General features: G+C 43.7%; 1 protein-coding gene across 6 annotated transcripts in view; it reads left to right on the plus strand.

Moving 5' to 3' along the window:
- Epb41l3 (erythrocyte membrane protein band 4.1 like 3) overlaps positions 1-11761 on the plus strand; it is a 145408-nt gene extending 133647 nt beyond the window's left edge. For 4 of the 6 annotated variants that reach the window (XM_059278630.1, XM_059278629.1, XM_059278632.1 and 1 more), the window contains exons 15-20: positions 5511-5888; positions 6994-7125; positions 8366-8464; positions 8855-8935; positions 9209-9325; positions 10644-11761. In XM_059278630.1, the coding sequence (XP_059134613.1) occupies positions 5511-5888; positions 6994-7125; positions 8366-8464; positions 8855-8935; positions 9209-9319 (801 nt within the window). In that variant the 3' untranslated portion in view covers positions 9320-9325; positions 10644-11761. Of the gene's footprint in view, positions 1-1788; positions 1864-2214; positions 2314-4737; positions 4861-5510; positions 5889-6993; positions 7126-8365; positions 8465-8854; positions 8936-9208; positions 9326-10643 lie in introns of all 6 variants that reach the window. The other 2 variants (XM_059278634.1, XM_059278633.1) reach the window with 2 other exon arrangements.
- Positions 11762-21081: the final 9320 nt, after the last annotated feature.

Below are 21081 nucleotides of genomic sequence, written 5' to 3' on the forward strand. Positions count from 1 at the left end.
CTAAATGACTAGTAGACAAATAGTTACTTCATTAGTAGAGGCACTGTTAGGTTGGGAGGTAGACTGTATGTAGAAATTAATTCTAAACCTATCCCACTCTGTTAGCTGTTTCTGTTATTGACACATGGTTCTGAATGTGGCCTAAACTCTAAAGAGTTTTCATAAAAGTATATTGTTTATAATGATACGATCACTTAAAGAATTCCATTCTTCCAGAAACTTTGAATTTTGCTTGGTCATTTTATTTATTTTTTATTTTTTTATTCATTTTACATACCAACCACAGATCCCCCTCTCATCCTTCCTCCTACTCCCCCTTCCACTCCCCAGTCTCCCCTCCTCTGCCTCACCCCTCATCCCTTCCTCCAAAAGAATAAGGGCTCCCATGGGGAGTCAGCAAAGCTTGGTACATTCAGTTGAGGCAGGTCTAAGCCCCTCCCCCTGCATCAAGGTTGTGCAAAGTGTCCCACCCTAGGTAGTGGGCTCCAAAGAGCCAGCTCATGCACCAGGGATAGATCCTGATCCCACTGCCAGGGGCCCCTCAAACAGAGCTTGGTCATTTTTAGATTAATTTCAAAACTATTCTTTCTATCCCTACTGTATGGAATTGTTCACTATGCAGAGATGGGCCTGGGCAGCAGCGGGCTTACCATTTGAATTAGGTCTATTTAATACTAAAGAAAATAACAAAGGGATACTTTAAAACTCAAGAGCTGCTTCCCACCTCAAAGGATGAAATCAATGTTGCTTGATTCTATACATTAAAGAAAATTTATAGTTTGGTCTAAAGTTTCCACTCAGATCATTTGAAATTAATTTTAAAAATTTATTTATCATATTATAAAAGTTCAAATAAAGTTTGACTTTTGTTTGCTTAGAGGCCAACAAAGACATCTATTCAAAAATGGCTGGGTTTGTTCAGGTAAATGGTGTTCCATTTTGCTTTCTGTTCTGTGATTAAAAAACAAACAAACAAAAACAATCTGACCAAAAGCAATTTAGGGAAGCAAATGGGCTTACAGTTCCAGTTCACAGTCCATCCTTGAAGGAAGGAATTCAGGCAGGAACCTGAAGTAAAATCCAATGGAGAATGTTGCCTGCTGCTGACTCACGGCAGGCTCCTGCTTAGGCAGCTTGCTTATGCAGCCCAGCATCATCTCCCTTGGTTGGGCATGATACCACCTACACAGTTAACAATCAAAATGACCCCCCCATGGAGATGCCCACAGGCCAGTCTGCTCTGGGGAATTCAGCCACTGAGGTTTTCCTTCTCAAGTGACTCCAAGTTGTATCAAGGTGACATTAAAAGTATAACCAGAACAGGTGGCTAATGCACCAGCCATGTGCACATTTCTTCGCTACCACAGGTCACATACGTGAGGATATGGTGGGGTATTTGTTAGAAGCAGAAGCGAGTGTCTCTCCTGTTACTTTTAAAAACCTTTTTCTTCACATTTTGTTTTAGTCCTTACTGTTAGGGCCATGATAGAAACCCAGTGAAATACCAAGCAACCCTTCCCCCCCCCCCCCCCCCGCCCCTCCCTGTGCTCTGTGTGTGTGGAAACTTGAAACACCTGAGTTGTGTGAGCATCCGTTTCAGGAAATAATGTTGCCCATTTGGAGATAATTATCAAAACTGGAAATGGTTCTAGATCACTTTCCAGATGAGTAATTCTTCAAGAAAAACATGAATGACTGTGAACACAGACACGATGCAGTGCCCGCTTCCTAACTCATCTTTCTGGAAAATGTCTACTCCCTCTTCTCCAACCCCCTTTATTCAAACAGACCAAAGAAGAGAGAGAGATTTCTGAGAAAGTTGTATTTTTACAGCAAGGAAGCTCGCCATTCCTTGAGTCTCAGGTAAAAAAAAGCAAGCACGACGTATTTGCGTAAAGGAATCAGTCTTGGGTCTTCAGTGTCACTGGGGTGTCTGGTTTTTACCTCTTTAGTTTTTCTTGTTTAAAGCTAAGGTGGGTATGTTAATTTGCTTAGACTTTGGGAAAGGGAATTTTCTTAGTATGTTAGTGATCAATCACATATTCCTCAGGACTTCTACATGATAAAAATTACCACTGAAGCTTTGTTTCTACTTGTGATAATCTTCTGAAACTGCCCCCCCACCCCGTCTGTCTTCATCTATACACTGCTACTATTTTAAATGACTTTGACTGATTTCTGAATGCTCTGAACTTATCTTGGTTTTCTTGCTAGCCAAGTGTGATTAAGAAAATGCGGGAAGGCGTCTCTGCTGATTCTGTGGCCACTTCTCATCAAATAATTTTTCAGAAAACTGTCCCGTCGACCCTAGAGGTTATTTTTTTCAATTTGTTTCTTGTAGTCTGATGCCAGCACGTAGATGAACCTGTAATTATTTTGCTTCACACAAGCATATATTTAGATTCAGATTTTCAGGCTACAATAAATAGAAAACAGAACCCTAGTTAAAGATGTAAAACAAAATGCTTGCCTGCTCTGGTTTGACCTTTGGTTTGACCTTGCCTCCTTCTGTAACCTGGTAGGTTGGTTAGCAGTTACCCATGTCATCCTGTTAGCTCTCCTGTAGGCCAAGGTTTCTTACCATCTGTCTGCCTTGTTGGAACTAACGCTTAAGGAAGTGGGAGAGAAATTACTGAGACATCGAACCGCAGTTCCTAGTTAAGATCAGAACACTCTACGGACCACTAAGTCTTATTTATAAAAGGATCCAATCAGTAGTGTCCCATCAGGGGAAATTCCATCACAACACCTTGGCTACAGGTGCACCCAGTGTGCATTGATACTAAGTATAGCCATGAATGGACCTCCCTAGATAAGGAAATACATTTGCACACATGGGAAATGGTATTTACAGAAACTTGGAGAACACCTTCCACTTCCTTGTGGAAATACCGCTATGGGAAGCACTCTGTAACAGCAAACAAGGAAAACTGTCTTTTGTGCCTCCATGTATAAAGCTGAGTAGTTCAGTTATACCATCCAATCTTAAGTTAAAAAACAACCAGCTGCCGACCACAAGGTCAAATAGTTTTCTTATAAAATTCATTGCCAAGATATGTTCCTATTTAAAGAAATGTGAAATTGCAACGCCACCCCCCTCCACACTCACACACACAGAATGTATTCTGGGTCGAAGTTAATAGATTTTAGGTGAGAGGGGACTCCAGCCATAATTCTTGTTTTCTTTTTTTTTTTTTTCCCAGAGCTGAGGACCAAACCCAGGGCCTCGCGCTTGCTAGGCAAGCGCTCTACCACTGAGCTAAATCCCCAACCCCAGCCATAATTCTTAAATGATGGCGGCCACCCTTTGCTTGAGTCCTATCCCATGCTGGAGTGTAGCTTATGCCCTGATTTTTTTTTTTTTTTTTTTTTTTTGTAAAGGATTCTTTTATAAACAAGACACTATCAGCTTTTCTAATTTAGCTTTTATATTTTGAATATAGGGCACAGAGGATTGGGTTATTGTAGACAAAATACCCACTGAGGTAGTTGATGGTGATTCGAAAAAGATTGTGACTTACAAGGTGGTTACCGTGAGCAGTAAAACTGGTGAGATCCCAGCCGACTTGCTAAAATCTAGCATGATTGACATGCATGGCTTCGATGACTTGGCCAGAGAAATGCAGCTTCAAGAAGAGAACAAGCAGAAGATGTACACGCTAGGGAAATCCTACGATACTGTCTCTGGAAGAATTGTTTCCATGACTGGGAAAGCTAAAGAGGGCCAGAGAGCCGCCCAGCCTTCCTCCCTGGAAGCCCTGCAGAAGGTGGATAGAGGCGCCACTGCCGCCGCCGAAGCCCTGAAGGTCGGTCCCCTGCTGGTGGAATACGAGGTCCTGGAATCCCTGGCCGATGAGAAATCCAGAAGAGGACCCGAGGTCCAGACCCCGAAGCGGAGGTTGTCAGAATCCCTGGCGCCCATCAAGGAAGCTGAATCTCGGCGGCAAAGCCCTGAGGAAGACGATGCCCAGAAGGTTCCAAAGCTGGGAGAGGATGTGCCTGCCCACCCCCGGTTCAGCAGCAAACCGCAGCAGGTGCCCGAATGTGAGGTGTTGAAGGTGGGGCCCTTCGGCCCACGCAGGAAGAGCCTGTCTGAGTGGCGCTACTCCCAGGAGCCGGCCTTTACGGTGGCCACTGCTCACTACGTCACTGAGTCGTCCGCATCCCAAGTGGTGGTAACCAGTGGCTCTCATTCGGGCACAGCTTAAGATTCCAGCATGACAGTTTTTCCAACGGCGCCCTTCCACCCTGAGCCTTCTCCCGTTTCGCTTGACTTTATGTTGAGAGCAGCCAACCCGGCTTTTTTATTTTTCCATGATTAAATCAATACTGCAGTCTTAAAACGTCAGCATTAAAACACTTTTCCTTTTTTTTTTATTTCTAGCTGCCTGTTCCCAAGATCCGTGATAACGCTGCTGTGGCTTGCAATTAAGGCGGGGGGGGGGGGGGGGGGGTTGTTGGGGGGTTGGAAAATGACCTGCTTACATCGGCGCCACCCTGAACCTAGTAACTCTCTGCTTTAGCACACGAGGGCTCGCGGTCACCTAGTTTGCTATGTTCTGCCCCATTCTTTTCTGTTTCCGAGCTCTGTACGTGGACTCCTCCATTCCTCCTTCCCTTTTTTTTCCCCTCTGCCTCCAGTTTTGTCTAGCAAGCTGCGAACCCGTGTGTCAGAGGCGTCTCTCCTCTCTCTCTCGCTCTCTCTCGCTCTTGACTCTCGTTTCTCTGTTCACTCAGACTAAACAGTCTTCTGGGGAGAAGCTCATGGACGGCTCGGAGATCCTCAGTCTGTTAGAGTCGGCACGAAAACCCACCGAGTTCATAGGAGGGGTTTCATCTACTACCCAGAGCTGGGTGCAGGTGGCCAATTCCTCCTCCCCGCCTTGGTGTTTCTGAATGTGCCCCATTTGCTTTGCTTTGTGAGTCTGTGGCACGTGTGTGTCTGTGTGTTGCATCCCAGGGACCTTGCCTTCCTGCATCTCAAAAGATGTCCCCAGTGATGGTCCTTTGTGCTGCTGCTGCTGCTGCATGCGTCTGTCGTATACCTCCCATCCCACTTCAGGAATGTGCATCCTGTACTCAAGAGCAATTGTGTTAGGAAATTTTAATAGCATTTAACCTTTGGACACATTTTGTCTCATCCGTTGGGTCTAAGAGCACGTTCAAAGCCAGTGCGACTGTGCAGCGAAGCTTCCATTCTCCTTTTCTCCACTTGCCTCTTTTATTGCTTTCTGTTTCTTTTGCCAATGCTCTGAGAAAGCTGTGCAGGTCCCTCTGTGTGTGTGTGTGTGTGTGTGTGTGTGTGTGTGTGTGTGTGTGTGTGTGCGTGCGTTGAAAGGCACACCTCAGAGCTGGTGGAAGGAACGAAAGCTAACTTTTATTTCCATCAGTGTTTGTGCATATGAGCTCTTGATGCCGGCTTTGGACATCCTAGTGAGCAGCAGCTTTGGGGGCCTTGTTGGTTTTGTTTTATGAAGGGTCACGCCGACACTGTGCTCTTCCCCTAACAGAAACTGGAAACGAAGACGGAGTCCATCGAAACTGAGGTGGAATCGACCCTACCCTCCCAGCCCCTCGGCACTGAGAAGGTGCTGCAGGAGACAGTGTTGGTGGAGGAGAGGCGCGTGATGAGTGTGTGTGGGAGCGGGGACGCTTCTCACACGGAGGGGGATGGTGTGGATGCAGCGGAGTCCACACCTGCAGATCCTCACAGCATGAAAGGGAAGGAGGCCTCTTCTGTGACAGAAGCAGCAGCGAAGGAAGAAAGAGGAGAGGAGGCCGACAAGTCTGTCCCCGAGCAGGAACAGCCAGCCCCTGTCTCCCAGGAGGAAGAGCAGGTGGTGGCCATGCACCCTTCTGAGGCTTTGGAACAGAAATCTCATTTTGAGGTAAACAGCAGTTACTGTAACTCTCAGGTGGAAAGCAGAGCTACACTTGATTTGATACCTCATCGTGCAAGGGCCTTTGGTTTTCCTCTCTGTTTGTTGACTTTGCATGGCAGTGAAAGGCCTCCATGCTTTTATCCAGATGTGGGGTCACATAGAAGCATAAAAACTCGTATTGATGATGTATTGTTCCAGGAAGTGGTTTCTGTCATTGAAATTAAAACTGACAGAAAACATGGGGAACCAATGATTAGATATTAGAAAATCTGAGGGCCACAAAGATGGCTTGGTGGCTAACAAGTGCTTGTCACACAAGCCTGGTGACCTGAGTTCTAAAAGCTGTCCTCTGACCTACACACACACACACACACACACACACACACACACACACACACCAACACCAACACCACCACCACCAATGAAATAAAGATTTTTATTTTTATTTATTTATTTATTTATTTATTTATTTTGGTTTTTCGAGACAGGGTTTTCTGTGTAGCTTTGTGCCTTTCCTGGAACTCACTTGGTAGCCCAAGCTGGCCTCGAACTCACAGAGATCCGCCTGGCTCTGCCTCCCGAGTGCTGGGATTAAAGGCGTGCGCCACCACCGCCCGGCTGAAATAAAGATTTTTAAAAGAACACTTGATATTTATTTCTGATCCATGTACTTTTCCAGAAGGACCAGAAAGCATTCCTCCAACTTGCAGAATTTTCTTCTTTATCACCTTTTACTGAGATCCTCCACACATTGGTGGGTGGTGACTGAGGACTTGGTACTTGGCCTCATCTTCCCTCATTACTAACTTAAAAGCTCGTTTACAGGCTTAATTCAATCAGAATTTGCATATGAGATTGAGAAGGAGGAGCAGATTGTTTTTAATTTCCTTTAAAATGTTTCTGTTGCCTCGAACATCCTATGCCAACACCACTGTGATTTGGGGAGGCTGATGTGGATTTATGGTGTACTGTGATCCTTGTCTTACCTCCTCATTCAATACGGAAACTTTGGCCATGAACAAAAGTACCAAAGACACCAAGAAGGGAGAGAAGTTCAAATTGGGTGCACACCTCGATGATAACCCCTCCCCCTTGCTTCCCACTGGCACAGTCCTCCACGATGAAGATGGAAAGCATGAGTGTGGGCAGTGTTTCTCCAGGAGGAGTAAAGCTAGAAATCTCTACCAAGGAAGTGCCAGTAGTACACACAGAAACAAAAACCATCACATACGAGTCATCACAGGTAAGACAACTCTACGGGGTCATGCCTTCACATGTAACTTCACGGTACCAGTCCAAGAGGCTGAGAGGTCCCTGCATCTAAACCGTCTCTGTCAAGAACAGTGCGGTACTGTGGCTTTTTGTTTGTTTGTTGTTTGTTTGTCTGAGACAGGGTTTCTCCATGTAGTTTTGGTGCCTTTCCTGGATCTCACTCTGTAGACCAGGCTGGCCTTGAACTCACAGAGATCCGCCTGGCTCTGCCTCCCGAGTGCTGGGATTAAAAGGCATGCACCACAGTGACTTAACCAAGGCTTTAGATAACCTTGGCATAGAAAAGTCTCAGAACCCTGGGTGTGCAGCTATGGACAAGAAAGAGGAGTGGGCCACCCACCACTCACATTTCTAAGATCTCAATTTGTTAACATTCCTTGCCTGCAGCTTTGCCTAGAGTTCACTCCTAGAGCTCCCACGTTCTACCTGAATGGGGCTATGATTATGGGAAGCGATTGTTCCTTCCTTCTGAGGGAGTGGGTTCCAGGGTTTCCTATGGATGCATACATCCGCGGATGCTCCAGTCCCTTGGCTAGAATAGTGTAACATTCCCTCATAACATATGTGCTGTGGGATGTTCTGTATGCTCCGAATGTGTTGCTCTGATTGGTTAATAAATAAAGTGCTGATTGGCCAGTAGCCAGGCAGGAAGTATAGGCAAGACAAAGAGAGAGGAGAAGGTGGGGAAGTGGAAGGCTGAGGCAGGGAGATGCTGCCAGCCACCACCATGAGGAACAGGATGTAAAGTACCGGTAAGCCACGTGGCAAGGTACAGATTTATAGAAATGGGTTAAGATATAAGAAATAGGTAGCAAGAAGCCTGAGCCATTAGGCCAAACAGTTTAAATAATATGTGTCTGTGTTTATTTGAGTTTGAGTGGCTGCTAGCCCAGGCAGGACTGGAGATAACTCTAGCAACACATATGGACATCCTCAGGTATAGTTTAGATAATCTCTAGATGACTTACGCTACCTTGAACAAGGTAAATGCTATGGTGGTGGTTGTTATATTCTGATATTTAGCCAATATCTGGACACATTCCGTCTGGCTGCAAATGGTGTCTGATTATTTTCTGTCTGGGGTTGATTGGGTCTTCATATGGGGAGGGCTGTGTTCACTCAGTCACTGTACTACATTGAAGAATGAAACAGTCCTATGAAGAGTAAATGTAACCACACCATGTGCTGTGTGTGTCCCTGTCCCTGCTTAGGTTGATCCTGGGGCAGATCTGGAGCCAGGTGTGCTAATGAGCGCACAGACGATCACATCTGAAACCACAAGTACCACCACCACCACACACATCACCAAAGTAAGTGGACAAGCATTATTCTTGACAGATGGAGAAAGGCATTGGCCGTCAAAAACCTCTGACAGATTGGGCTGCACAAGGAATCTATTACTTGCCTATCAGATGTCGAGCTAGCTGTATTAAAAGTCAACTTTGAAACGTCTGTCTCTACCATAAACTTGTCATCCTATGCTAGTCTCTACGGAGGATTCCTTCTGGCATAGAGTAGATCTCATAGAAACTGGGCCTACTAAACCCAGAGAACTCTGCTTTTGAAAGTCAACATGTTGAATGCCTGTGGTAGACTGCTAGTTCAGTTCTGGGAGAGTGAACGACAGTGGCACCTCACACTTCCACCACCTGCCATTACCCCAGTGAGTAACTCACAGAGGCCTTTCCGTTTCCTTTTAGACTGTGAAAGGAGGCATTTCAGAGACAAGAATTGAGAAGCGAATAGTCATCACAGGAGATGCTGACATTGACCATGACCAGGTAGTACACATGAGATGGTAAATGCTCTGACAGAGAAGTAAATGTGAACACAGTGGCCTTTTGGTTCCCAGTGCTGATCTTCTAGTTCAGCATGTATTCTAAAATAGTGTCTGAATTAACTTTCCAGTATATGATTTTTGAATCCTTCTGTAATCATTGTACCTCATTGTTAATTGTGGGTATAGATTTAGCTCATAAGTCTACACCTTGCTACTGCTCATGCATGTCCCACCTCCTTTTTGTTTTTACCCTTCTGTGATTTCCTGGGGATAGGCTCTGGCTCAGGCAATTAAAGAGGCCAAAGAGCAGCACCCCGACATGTCAGTGACCAAAGTAGTGGTCCATAAAGAGACAGAAATCACACCAGAAGATGGAGAGGATTGACCAGAGGTAAGAGGTGACGCTGATTCTCTAGGCTTGCCTCGGCTGGCATGTGGCATGGGGCACCTCCCTCCCATCCTTCGCCCCGTCCCCTCCCCCTCCTTTGTTCTCTCGCTGGCGTTTGTGGGGCTGGCTATCCAGGAGATGGAGAACTGTGTGTGGGTACCGGGGGTGCCTCTGCTGTGGAGATTCCATTTTCAGAGCTGTGTTCGCACCCACGCCAGCTAGAGGGGAAGGGAAAGCAAGGTCCTTGCTTGCCGGGTCTCACCACTGCTCTTTTCGTCTGGGCTTTGCATTCTTCTCATTACCCAAATTTGAATTATCAAATTTGATTTCAGTTGCCGGGTGGCCTAGTTAAAAACTAAAGCAGCAGGTTCTCCTGAGAAGCTGAATTTGTTTTCCCACTTGTAGAAAAACTAGCCGTACTCCTTCACGCTTTGGGTGACAGCATCGTCCTTAGAAGTGCGCTCTTCCAAGACAAATGTCTATGCTTCCGACTGATCTAGTTTGAAACTGAGCACTAACTTTCCTTTTGAGTGTCTTACATTTCCTGTATTCTGTGAGTGACTTGCCCCATCGTATACTATTTTGTCCCCAACGGAGGCAGAAATGCGGATTTGTGGTCCTGTTTTATTCCTGAAAGTGCATGCCTTGCTGATCTGTGTGACTAGCATCATGAGCAGACTCTGCCCTCTGTGTGTGCACAGCCTTGTCATGTATACTGACCTGCCATGCGGGAACTCAGGTGGCCGTGCGCATCCCTAGGTGGACTGTAAATGCTGAATGCACTTGCAGCTACTGACGCATGTACTTCTAAAATAAGACATCGAAAAGAGGTTGTCTAGATCTGTTTCTGAAGCATTTAGGTTAATGAGTAACGCCTCTTTTTAAAAAAAATAAATAAATAAGAAAAGATCCGGCGGCATTGGCACACGCCTTTGCTCCCAGCACTCAGGAGGCAGAGGCAGAAGGATCTCTGTGAGTTCGAGGCCAGCCTGGTCTACAGAGCGAGATCCAGGACAGGCACCAAAACTACACAGAGAAACCCTGTCTCGAAAAACCAAAATAAATAAATAAATAAAATAAGAAAAGAAAATGCTAAACTCACTCAGATTCAAATTAATAGGATTCTTGAAAGATGGAAAAAAAGTAAGAGTGAGAAAAGATTTTTTTTTTCCTCCAATGGGCTTCGGCCACTTGGGTGACGTAATTTTATGCTGTCATATAACAGCTTCCCGTCGGACTGAGCATTTTCACTTCCACGGGACTTTCTGTAAGTACTCGGATGTTTTCAAATGAGAAACTAACGCAGTCTTTCCTCCCACAGGAATAACTTAGCTTGCACATGAACCCAGTCATATAAACCGTTAGGAAAACCGGAGCCTATGTGGAGGTCCCTCTTCTAACCCAACTGACTTGCATCTGTCTGTGGAAAATTCCAGAAGAACTGACCTTGACCGTTAATGAAAGACACTGGCAGAGAGATCTTCCCACCATAAAGCAATCCGAGTCAACATCACTAAACTGATGATACTGCATGAAGCGATGATAAAAATCACAAAAGAACCGCACTTTTAATTTTCACCAAAATTTCTGTTTTCAACTCTACCTGCACGTTCATAACCAACAGTGTAAACCGTGATCTCATGTAACACATCAACAACTCATGCCTTTCATAGTTTATTATTAAAGTCTCAACAAAATCGCAGTTTCATAGGTGACAAATTCTCTGTTTACAAATAAATGTTAATTACCCTAAAATGCTATCAGCCGTCTAGGTCCGGTGTGTCAGATTTACCCCAGATTAGATGTGCCAATAACCAATTTTATTCAGTGAACAACTTGAATCTTGTCCTTGTCTAATCTGGCTTTATTATTCTCACCCATAAGCAGTAATGACTCTCTGACCCTCTAGAAATATTTAATGCTTACAATCTTGCTTTGTGTCTCTAATTTGTTATAAGGTAGAACTGATTTTAGCACATTGATGTAATTTCTTCCTAGTCATTCGCTCTGGTTGCGTTCAATCCAGAAAGATTCCCAGAATTACCTAAGCAAATCCTCAATATGTAAATTATCATTGTTTGGGGAAGAAAACCTGTATTTTTGTTAGTTTACAATATTATAAGAATTCACTCCAGGAATATCTGTCGGGCTACTTTTGCTTTGTTGTTTTTCTTTTCTTCGTATTTTGTTCATTGATTATTTTTTTCTTCTTTTACTTGAACGAAAAGGTGTTTTATTTACAAATCTGGTCCATATTTACAATCTAGTTCAGAGCCGAGCCTTAAATTGTACAGAATTTCCACTGTAATTAAACTATTTAGTGTTTAGTTATAAATAGCCTCCAGAAAGATATATTCTCCATTACACTGTCAGCTGCATCACAGCCCGTCGTGAATGATGTCACCGCATCGCGAAATAAAAATGGCAAATGCATTGAAAGCTCTAATTTTCCATGTGGCATGATTTCAGTCTTGGATGGTTTAGCCCAGAGTTCACATTCGCACTACACCAAAGGCTTCATCTAGCTGGAATAGAGAGAGAGAGCCTTTCTAGGCAGGGTTAGAGATCCACACATTCAGCCTATGATATACAGACCTAGGAGGGGTTGAGGGTGACAGCAAATACATTTATGTAAATATTCAGTTACTGACCATGGCTTCAAAAGGGCATATAGACTCTCGTTTTCAGTTTTATGAGGAACGGGACTTTATGTTTCTGGGTACTTTTAGTGTACCCAAGAATTATTGCTCTTAAGAAAGCTACTTTGGCTGTTATATCAATAACGGCAGACACACAGTTGAGAAAGAGGGACATGGAAAACTTTTGTGACAACCCCTACCCCTACCCCACCCCCCACCCCAAAAAAAAGAAAGTAACCATCTAGACAGGAAACCATAGAAGAGAACTCTTAAAAAGGGTGCTCAAGTGTAGCTCTCCCCAATTGAGGCTTCTGGGGTGGGTGCGGAAGAGGAGGGACTCAGTTCTACATAAAGGACAGGCCCCCGAGAGTTTGACCATGCTCCAGTGAGTATGTAGATACACAAATGGGACTTGGGTTCTTTGTTGTTTTGTTGTTTCTTCTTTTGTTGGGGATGGTCACAAGGCCAGGAGCAGACATGGAAAGGCTTGGGAATGAGTGTGATTGGGGTGTATGATGTGAAATTCCCAAAGAATCAATAAAAATACATGGAAAAAATAGAAAACACTATTCTTTTAAGATACCAGCTCCACATAAATGACAAAGTGGGTGTTACAAAGACCTATGTGACCTCTTCCAGCTGCTCAGTCATATCACATTCCTCACATGGTGGGGAGGAAAGCTAAGATCCAAAGTAATGCCTGTTTTTATTGACATCTTCCATGTCATGATTTACCTAGCTTTCTGACTTTAAAAAAAAAAATTAGAGCTGGAGATTTATAGCTAAATGGGTAAAGTGCCTGCCATACAAGTGTAAGAAATGAATTTGAGCACCAGAACCCATTTTAAAAAAATCGGGGGGGGGGGGGGGTGAGGGGGGCTGGTGAGATGGCTCAAAGGTTAAGAGCACTTTCTGCTCTTGCAGAGGACCCAGGTTTGGTTCCTAGCACCCACATGGCAGCTTACAACCAGTTGTCACTGTAGTTCCAGGGACCCCAAAACACTCTTCTGGCCTCTGCAGGCACCAGGCATGCACATAGTATACACACATACATACAGGCAAACACTGATACACATAAAAATAAATTCTTTTTAAAAATCCAGTGTGGTGGTGTGTGCTTGTGATTCCATTGCTGAGGAGGTGGAGACTGGGATTGTTGTTTACTGGCCAGCCAGACTGGCCTAATCAATGAGCTCCATACCAATGAGAGACCCTGTCTGAAAAGTTAAGGCAGACGGCTCCTGAGGAATAACATCCGAGGTTACCTTGTAGCCACCACACTCACATGCAGATAGACACATAAACTCAAACACACCCATAAGGACACACACATGATACCAAAAAAAAAAAAAAAAAAAAAAGAAATGCTCAGAAAATTAAGTCCTGCCATTTGTCTCTGAAAGTATCATCTCATCATTAAGCATCATTTTAACTGTGTCTGTGAGTAAAAAAAAAAAAAAAATGTGTTCAAGGGATGAAGAGATGGTTCAGCAACTCAAAGCACTTGTTGCTCTTGTAGAGGACCCATGTCTGGTTCCCAGCACCCAGCTGGTAGCTCACAACCCTCTGTAATGCCAGTGTGAAGAGATGTGGTGCTCTCTTCTGACCTCTGGGCACTAGGCCCACACAGGATGCACAGACACACATGCAGGCAAGATGTTCATCTCATAAACCTAAAGAACTTTCTAAGATGCATTCAAAAGTTAATACTTTAGTTAACATACAGAAATGGTATATGGTGTCCTGAGACAGCCCGCTTAGTTGGAATCCAAGTTCTGCTTACTATGGGTGTTCTTAACTAGGTGCTCCTAATACCTCCATATTTCTCACCCAGCAATGGCATGCGCTGTCAAGAGAGTCATATTTCCAGCATTGTTTTCCTTCTCCATGATGCTCTTCACACTTCCCCCAGCTTCCACCAGTAACAAGAAGGTTCCAAAGTCTCTCCTATGTATTTAGGTATTTGTGATAGAAATACTGCCTTGTTAGCACTAAAACTCATATTTTTAAAATTATTTTATATGCTAATTACTACAAAATTAGCAGCTAGAGATAGAACACATCTTTGCCCTGTGGTTTCTATGGGTCAGGAGTGTGTGTGTGTGTGTGTGTGTGTGTGTGTGTGTGTGTGTGTGTTGTTTTTGTTTGTCTGACTTAATGTCACAGCAGTCAGGGTGTCTGCTGAGTCTTGGAGTCTTATTCATTTGGGGAATTCTGTACTTCCAAACTCTCTGGAGAAGGATGTACTTATAAGTTTTCCACTCACCCTTGGTTGTTTTCATGGTATAGGGCTCTTCTTTGCTTCTTCAAAGCTGTGAACCAGGAAGAAACTCTAGCAGGTGTGTTTTAGTAATTCAGTGTCATTGGGGATGAGTCTATTACAGACAGCACTGTCTTACATGCTGCAGCCCAACCAAGGCTGTGGCTTCCCACTGTCATGCCAGCTTCTAATTAGATACAAGGCGTGGCTCCTGCTCACAGTCTCTGCAAATTTTAATTTTTGATTCAGTGACTCATTAGCCACTACTAAGCATTCCCTGATCCAATAGTTTCAAAGGTAGGTTTCACTAATGTATAAAACAGGCTTATCCACGTGAAAGACTTAAGTAACCTTGAAGGGGTTAATATCACTACAGTGCTATGAAAATTACCTTAGAGACACTCTCAGAGACTAAAACAATTCCATTTCTGAGAGTGGTTTACCTCACTGAGAAGTGTGCTTCTCAGTGTGCTCTCAGATTCAAGTCCAGGGTGGCAAGTAAACCAGGATGTACAGTTCTTTTGAATAAGCAGGGAAAATCTTGCAAAGACAAGAACAGTGTGGCATGTGTAGCAGGGTGACACATGTTTTTACAATGACAGATGTCTACAGAAACCCTAGCTGTTGTCTTAACAGCTCTTAAAAACCCTATGTATTTTCTCTAGACACACTGAGTGAATTGCTAGACGCAATGAAAAATCCTTCAAGTAAAATACTCCTGCTTCCACAGTGACTCGGGGTCTAAGAGCACTCATTGTTCTTCCAAAGGACCTGGGTTCAGTGGCAGCTCACAACAGTCTGTAACTCCAGTTCCAGAGGATCCAATACCTTCTTCTGGCCCCCATGGATGCTGCACACACATGATACACTTGAATACACTCAGGCAAAAAACCAATACATATAAAATAAAAAGAAATCTTTAAAAAAAAAATACTGCTTCCCATCCATGGTTCATCCTGGGTACCCGGCTATGTGGAAAAATCCTGATCTCTCCTTGCACTGGAATGAACAGACAGGACCCCAGAGATGCTGAGATGGCCTGCTACAGGGAGAGGAATGGGGACACCACAGCTGCTTTGGGCATCACAGGTCCTTTCATGTTCCCAGAGGAACCTACTCTTCCTTTCTCATTTACATGCCTTTCAAACTTCAGAGCCCCTATGTCATGTACTGAGGGTTGCTGAGATCATGCACCCTTTGGCTCCTTTTTTAAACAAGTATTGCAGTCCAGTGCCTTTGTTATATATTAACTTCTCCCTAGCATTTCTATAGCTATAGTAAGTCAATGTCAAATGTAGCTATATTTTTGAGTAACAAAAGAGAGTCTAGAACTTAAATCCAAAATTATTTCTAACTCACATTTCTAACTCACCGGGGTTATATATACCTTCAATTATAAGCTTTCTCACTACATTAACCAATACAGGAAGTGTCGCCCTTGGTTTGGTGTAGAGATGACCTTGTACTTTAGTAGGTATTTATTTGGAAAGTAAAACTGGACTGTTCCATTTTTTAAAATACACTTTTACGACAAGTCATTGGTGTGTATAAAATTGTGATCTCAGAAATGACATTTGGTTTGACAGACAATATCTTATAGGAGCTCTGTGATTTAGCAGGAGTGATGAAAGAGCCGATGATCCTCCATGAGTATGGTTATTGCACACGCATTTATGTACACACACACACACACTCAGCTCCATAAATGGGGATGAAAGCAAAAGAGATCTATCCCTCACGGTTTCTTGTCCTTTTCAGCCATCCTGCCGTTGTTGCCTCACATATCCTTTAATGCCACAAAACTAACTACACGGACATTAGTCACCTTTCATCACTGTGACGAAAGACCTCAGATAAACTGTTGAAATGAAGACAAATTTTTGGCTTTTGGTCTTCGCTAGTACATTGCCATGAAGCTGTGGTGAAACAGGATATGACCTCAGCAGGGGCATTTGACAGATGGTATCACTTACCTCATGACAGACAGAAAACAAAAGGAGGCAAGAGGCCCAGGATAAGACTCACCCTTCAGCGGCATAACCCCAGCAGACTGTGTTTTTCAGTAACCCACAGTTTCCATACCCCCCAAGTCTGGTGAATCATAAATCTATCAACAGATTAATCCATTGATTAGGTCAAAGCCCTAATCACTTTTATTTATTTATTTATTTTTATTTTGCAATACAATTCAGTTCTACATATCAGCCACGGATTCCCTTGTTCTCCCCCCTCCGGCCCCCTCTCACCTTCTCCCCAGCTCACCCCCCATTCCCACCTCCTCCAGGGCAAAGCCTCCCCCATGGACTGAGATCAACCTGGTAGACTCAGTCCAGGTAGGTCCAGTCCCCTCCTCCCAGGCCGAGCCAAGCGATCCCGCATAGGCCCCAGGTTTCAAACAGCCAACTCATGCAATGAGCACAGGACCTGGTCCCACTGCCTGGATGCCTCCCAAACAGATCAAGCCAATCAACTGTCTCACCCATTCAGAGGGCCTACTTTGGAAATCAATATGGCGCTTTCTTGGAAAATTGAGAATCCATCTCCCCCAAGATCCAACTATACCACTCTTGGGCATATACCCAAGGAATGTTCAATCACACCACAAGAGCACTTATTCAGCTATGTTCATACCTAATCACTTTTTAAAACTTGACCTGTAAAGATTGCATTCAAGACTAAGTCTTGAGTACATGAACCATTAGGGGACATTTCATATCAAAATTATGACAGACACTACAGGGACTCTAATCTCATTTGTATGCTGTCTTACTCATCCCATTATGTAAGCTATGAGCTTAGGAGACTTTTCACACCCACCTCACATGATTTCCTTAGCTTGCCAAAGGCATTTCATTGACATATTAACTCTCACTATGGCTCCATACCTTGACTATTCCGGTAGCCCATGGCCTAGTGTTCCCGTGGTTGAACCCTACATGTTCTCCAGCTCCCTACACTCTGTCCTGCAATCTTTTAAGATGCAAAATCTATCACTCTTGTGCAACTGAATTCCTTTTTTATTGGTTCTTAGGAATTCTCATACAATGTGCTTTCATCATATCCATCCCCTCCCACAGCTCTTCCCAGATCTACCCCCTCTTCCAACTTTGTGACCTTTTATAAAAACCTATCAAAACTGAAAAGTGCTGTAGGGACTACACTCAGTGAACACTAACTGATATAAATTGCTAATAGCTCCTAGCTTAGGGATGGGACTTTATGCCCACCTCCCTTCTCTAGGCTGGCCTTTCATATGGTTTGGGCTTGCACGGGTCTTGTTATAACATGCATTGTTATCTCCAGAAGGTAACATTTTCCTGTAGTCATCTACTGCCTCTGGCTCTTATAGCCTTTCCACAATTATCCCTGGCCTTGGAAGGACAGGAGAAGGTATACACATCCATTTAGGGATGAGCATTCTGAAGTCTTTTACTCTTCCCACTTTCCCCATCTGTGGGTCTCTGTGGTAATCACCATCTACTGCTAATAGAAGCTTATTTGATGAGGGTTGAATGATGTCATAATCTGTGGATACAACAATAAATCATTAGGAGCTAGTTTAATACAAAGTCCATTTAACATAACAATAGTTATAGTTTTTCCCTAGGGCCTATCCAACCATAGATTCTTTGCCCAAAATTGATGCCAAATATGGCTTTCACCTTGATGAACAGACTTTAATCAGGAAGTAGCTGGTTATTCCCATGACGTTCATGCCACTTTTTCACCAGTGAGCATGTATGGTCAATCATTACTGTAGCTCACGGGGTTCACAACTAGGTAAGATTATTGATGACTTTTCACATCCGGTCGCATGCATAGTGCCTTCCAGCATACCTGAAGCTGTGCACAGGCTATTCTATTCACATATCCAATACTACATCATTCACTCTCTGATCTCTAACCCTGCTGCAGCCCTATTTAAGTAATGAAACTATCTTCATCTGTTCACTTAGCCCTTGATTTCACTTTAGATCTCCCCTCAAACTTTCCTATCAGCTTTCCTTGTTTCATGCCCCCAAAACAGCATCATCATTCTTACTTTCTTGAGACAAGAACTTACCGCATAGCCTGTCCAGCCTCAAACTCACCATTGTCTTGCTTCAGCCTCCCAAGTGCTGCTATTATAGATTCACATCACATCTGGATGTATAATTTTTACAAATGGATTTTTACATGTCTGGAACCAACACTGTAAAATAAAAAAATACAATGGTTATAATTTTTACTTATCTGTAGATTCTTTGGTGGACTATCTTCTGCATGTCATAAGCCATAGATAGTAGTCCACCAATCACAGTTCCTATTAGAGTGGTGTTCAATATGTGTACACATAACTGAATACATTGCTAACTCTTTCTTTGCCTAGTTTGAAACATCAGTTTTATTTTTCTGGATTTTTCTCTGAAGCCGAAATTGTTTATGGGGCTGGTAACGGTTCTGAAACAGGAAATATTTCCACTGGAGGAGAAGTTCCTGATGGTAACACCTCCTCCTGCAGAGCCTTCATTAGCTCTGTATCCATCATCCATGGGCCACTCCTTAAAATGGAGGCACTCTTCAGCAAGGCATGGCTTCCTCCTAAAGATCTGCCATTAGGAGTGACATGTTGCTTTTAGCTCCCTAACCAAACAGAGGATCATTACACATCTGGTGACCAGCCTCACTTTGGTTGACTTCGGGCTTGAGTCTGATAATCGCAGTGTTCAAAACCTCATGTGTGTTTGAAAGAGGTCTCAGAACTGGCACTGTCCTATGAGAGACTGCTAAATTGTAGGATTCAGAAGATGTTCCTTTGGTGAACAGTGGAAGTCTGAACAACTCAAAATATCTTCTCAAAGCACATCCGACCTTCAGTCTGGAGACAGTAGAGATGAGAGAACACACAGGGTGGTAACCTTGAAGTTATTTTTGGTGCCTCCATTCCATTTAGTTTAAGGTCCACTGAATCTGATTGTTCTTTCTACTCTACTGTCAACCCACATCTCCTCTCACATGGACTATTGCATCAGATGTTCCCAAGTCTCTAGAGCCTTCTCATCCACCACCACCAAGTCACCAACTCAGTTATTTAGAGTGATCATTAATCAATTTTAAAAGCACCATTGTGAGACAACCAAAAGATCTTTAATGGGACCTTCTCAGTCATCCTTGAGGTTTAATTATAAACTCTTTAACTTGAGTCATCCCTATCACATTATCTCTCAAGTTTCTATTTATTCTCCTACTTCCTACAATGCCATCTTATTTTTCTTTTCACCTGTGTGTATGTGCATGCATGCATGCATGCATGCATATAAGCTTATGTGTGTGTGGAACCACATGGGTAGGTGCATATGTGTGTAAGGTTGGAAGCACATGCATGTGCACATGCATGTAGAGCCCCAAAATGTCTTCCTCCATCTATTGAAGCAAGGTCTCTGGCTGAACCCAGAGCTCATCATTTCCACTCATCTGGAATATCCAATATGCACGAGGGTTTCTGTCTCTGCTTCCTGTGTGCTGGGATTACAGGTGGGTTGCCATACATACCCAGATATTATATAGGGTTTGAAGAGCTGAATTCTGGTCCTTCTGTCTACATGGCAATGGGTTTATCTGACAAGCAGCAGACATTTCCACCTGAGAATTAGAAGTGGCTCACAAAGCCCCCTCATCTTGGCAGCTGACTAGGAAGCAGCTTGAAGAAGAGGCGGGGCCAAGCTTAGTACCCTCACTCTCTACCCTGGTGGCTCTGTCTGCCAGCTAGGCCCCATGTTCTTCAATCTTGCAAAGTAATCTCATCTTCAGGGAATAGACTTTAAACAGCAGAGTCTGGGAGAAGACTTCCACATTTCAAACCATACCACTATGCTTTTACCTCTATGCACACATTTTATACTGTCCTATGTATAGTTTCAAGGACACATATTTTAACACCATCTTTTCTTTGATGAGAAGAAATAAGTGGCTAAATTAAAAGACCTTGGATTAGAAAGCAAATACTAGAGAAGCCGAAAAGCAGTATGATTAGACTTGTCATTTTGAACAAGTAGCTGACTTCACTTGTGTTTCAACTTTCCCATTCGTACAATGAAGAAGAAAGACTCCCTAGTTTCTAAATATTCCTTGAGCTCCTGGATTCATTACTTGTCTATGCTGCGATAAAACACCATGACCAATGCTGCTCATAGAAAGGAGGGTTTATTTGGGCTGACGGTTCCAGAGAGACAGGGGCCGATCACCTGCAAGGTGGGGAAGCGTGGCAGCAGGTGGGCATGGTGGCCAGAGCAACAACCTGAGAGCTCACATCTCAAACAGCAAACACAAGGCAGAGAGAGCAAACTTAAAACGGTGCATGCCATTAACCTCTCAAAACCTGTCTCCAGTGACATACTTTCTCCAACAAGGCTACATCTCCTAAGCCTCCCCAAACAAAACCACCAAATGGGGATGGAGCATTCCAATGCCCGAGACTATGGAGGGATGGTTCTCATCCAAACCTTCACAGCTGCAGTTTCTATGATAGCCGCTAAACTCATAGAAAAGAATACCATAGGGAGGAGGCCCTGCCCACAACACTCTCATGACAATAAAAACCAGAGAAATTTCAAGCTCAAAGGACCTTCTAGGGTGATCATGTTCAAGCAGGTCACAAGGGTGGTTCTTTGAAATTGACTTTATCCTACGGAAATATTAATTTAGAATCTGAAAATAGAATGGAAATGGGCTTATAAGTATGTACACATCTGCATACATGAATCCCCACAGAGAGAGACTATGAAACCTCTGAAGTTTCTTTGAGATAAATGAAACCCATAAGGGATACATCAGCTTCTTGTATTGTCACCTTAAGGAATTTCTAAAACACCCCCCAAACA

This window comes from Peromyscus eremicus, chromosome 13, assembly GCF_949786415.1.
Source record: "Peromyscus eremicus chromosome 13, PerEre_H2_v1, whole genome shotgun sequence".
NCBI lineage: Eukaryota > Metazoa > Chordata > Mammalia > Rodentia > Cricetidae > Peromyscus > Peromyscus eremicus.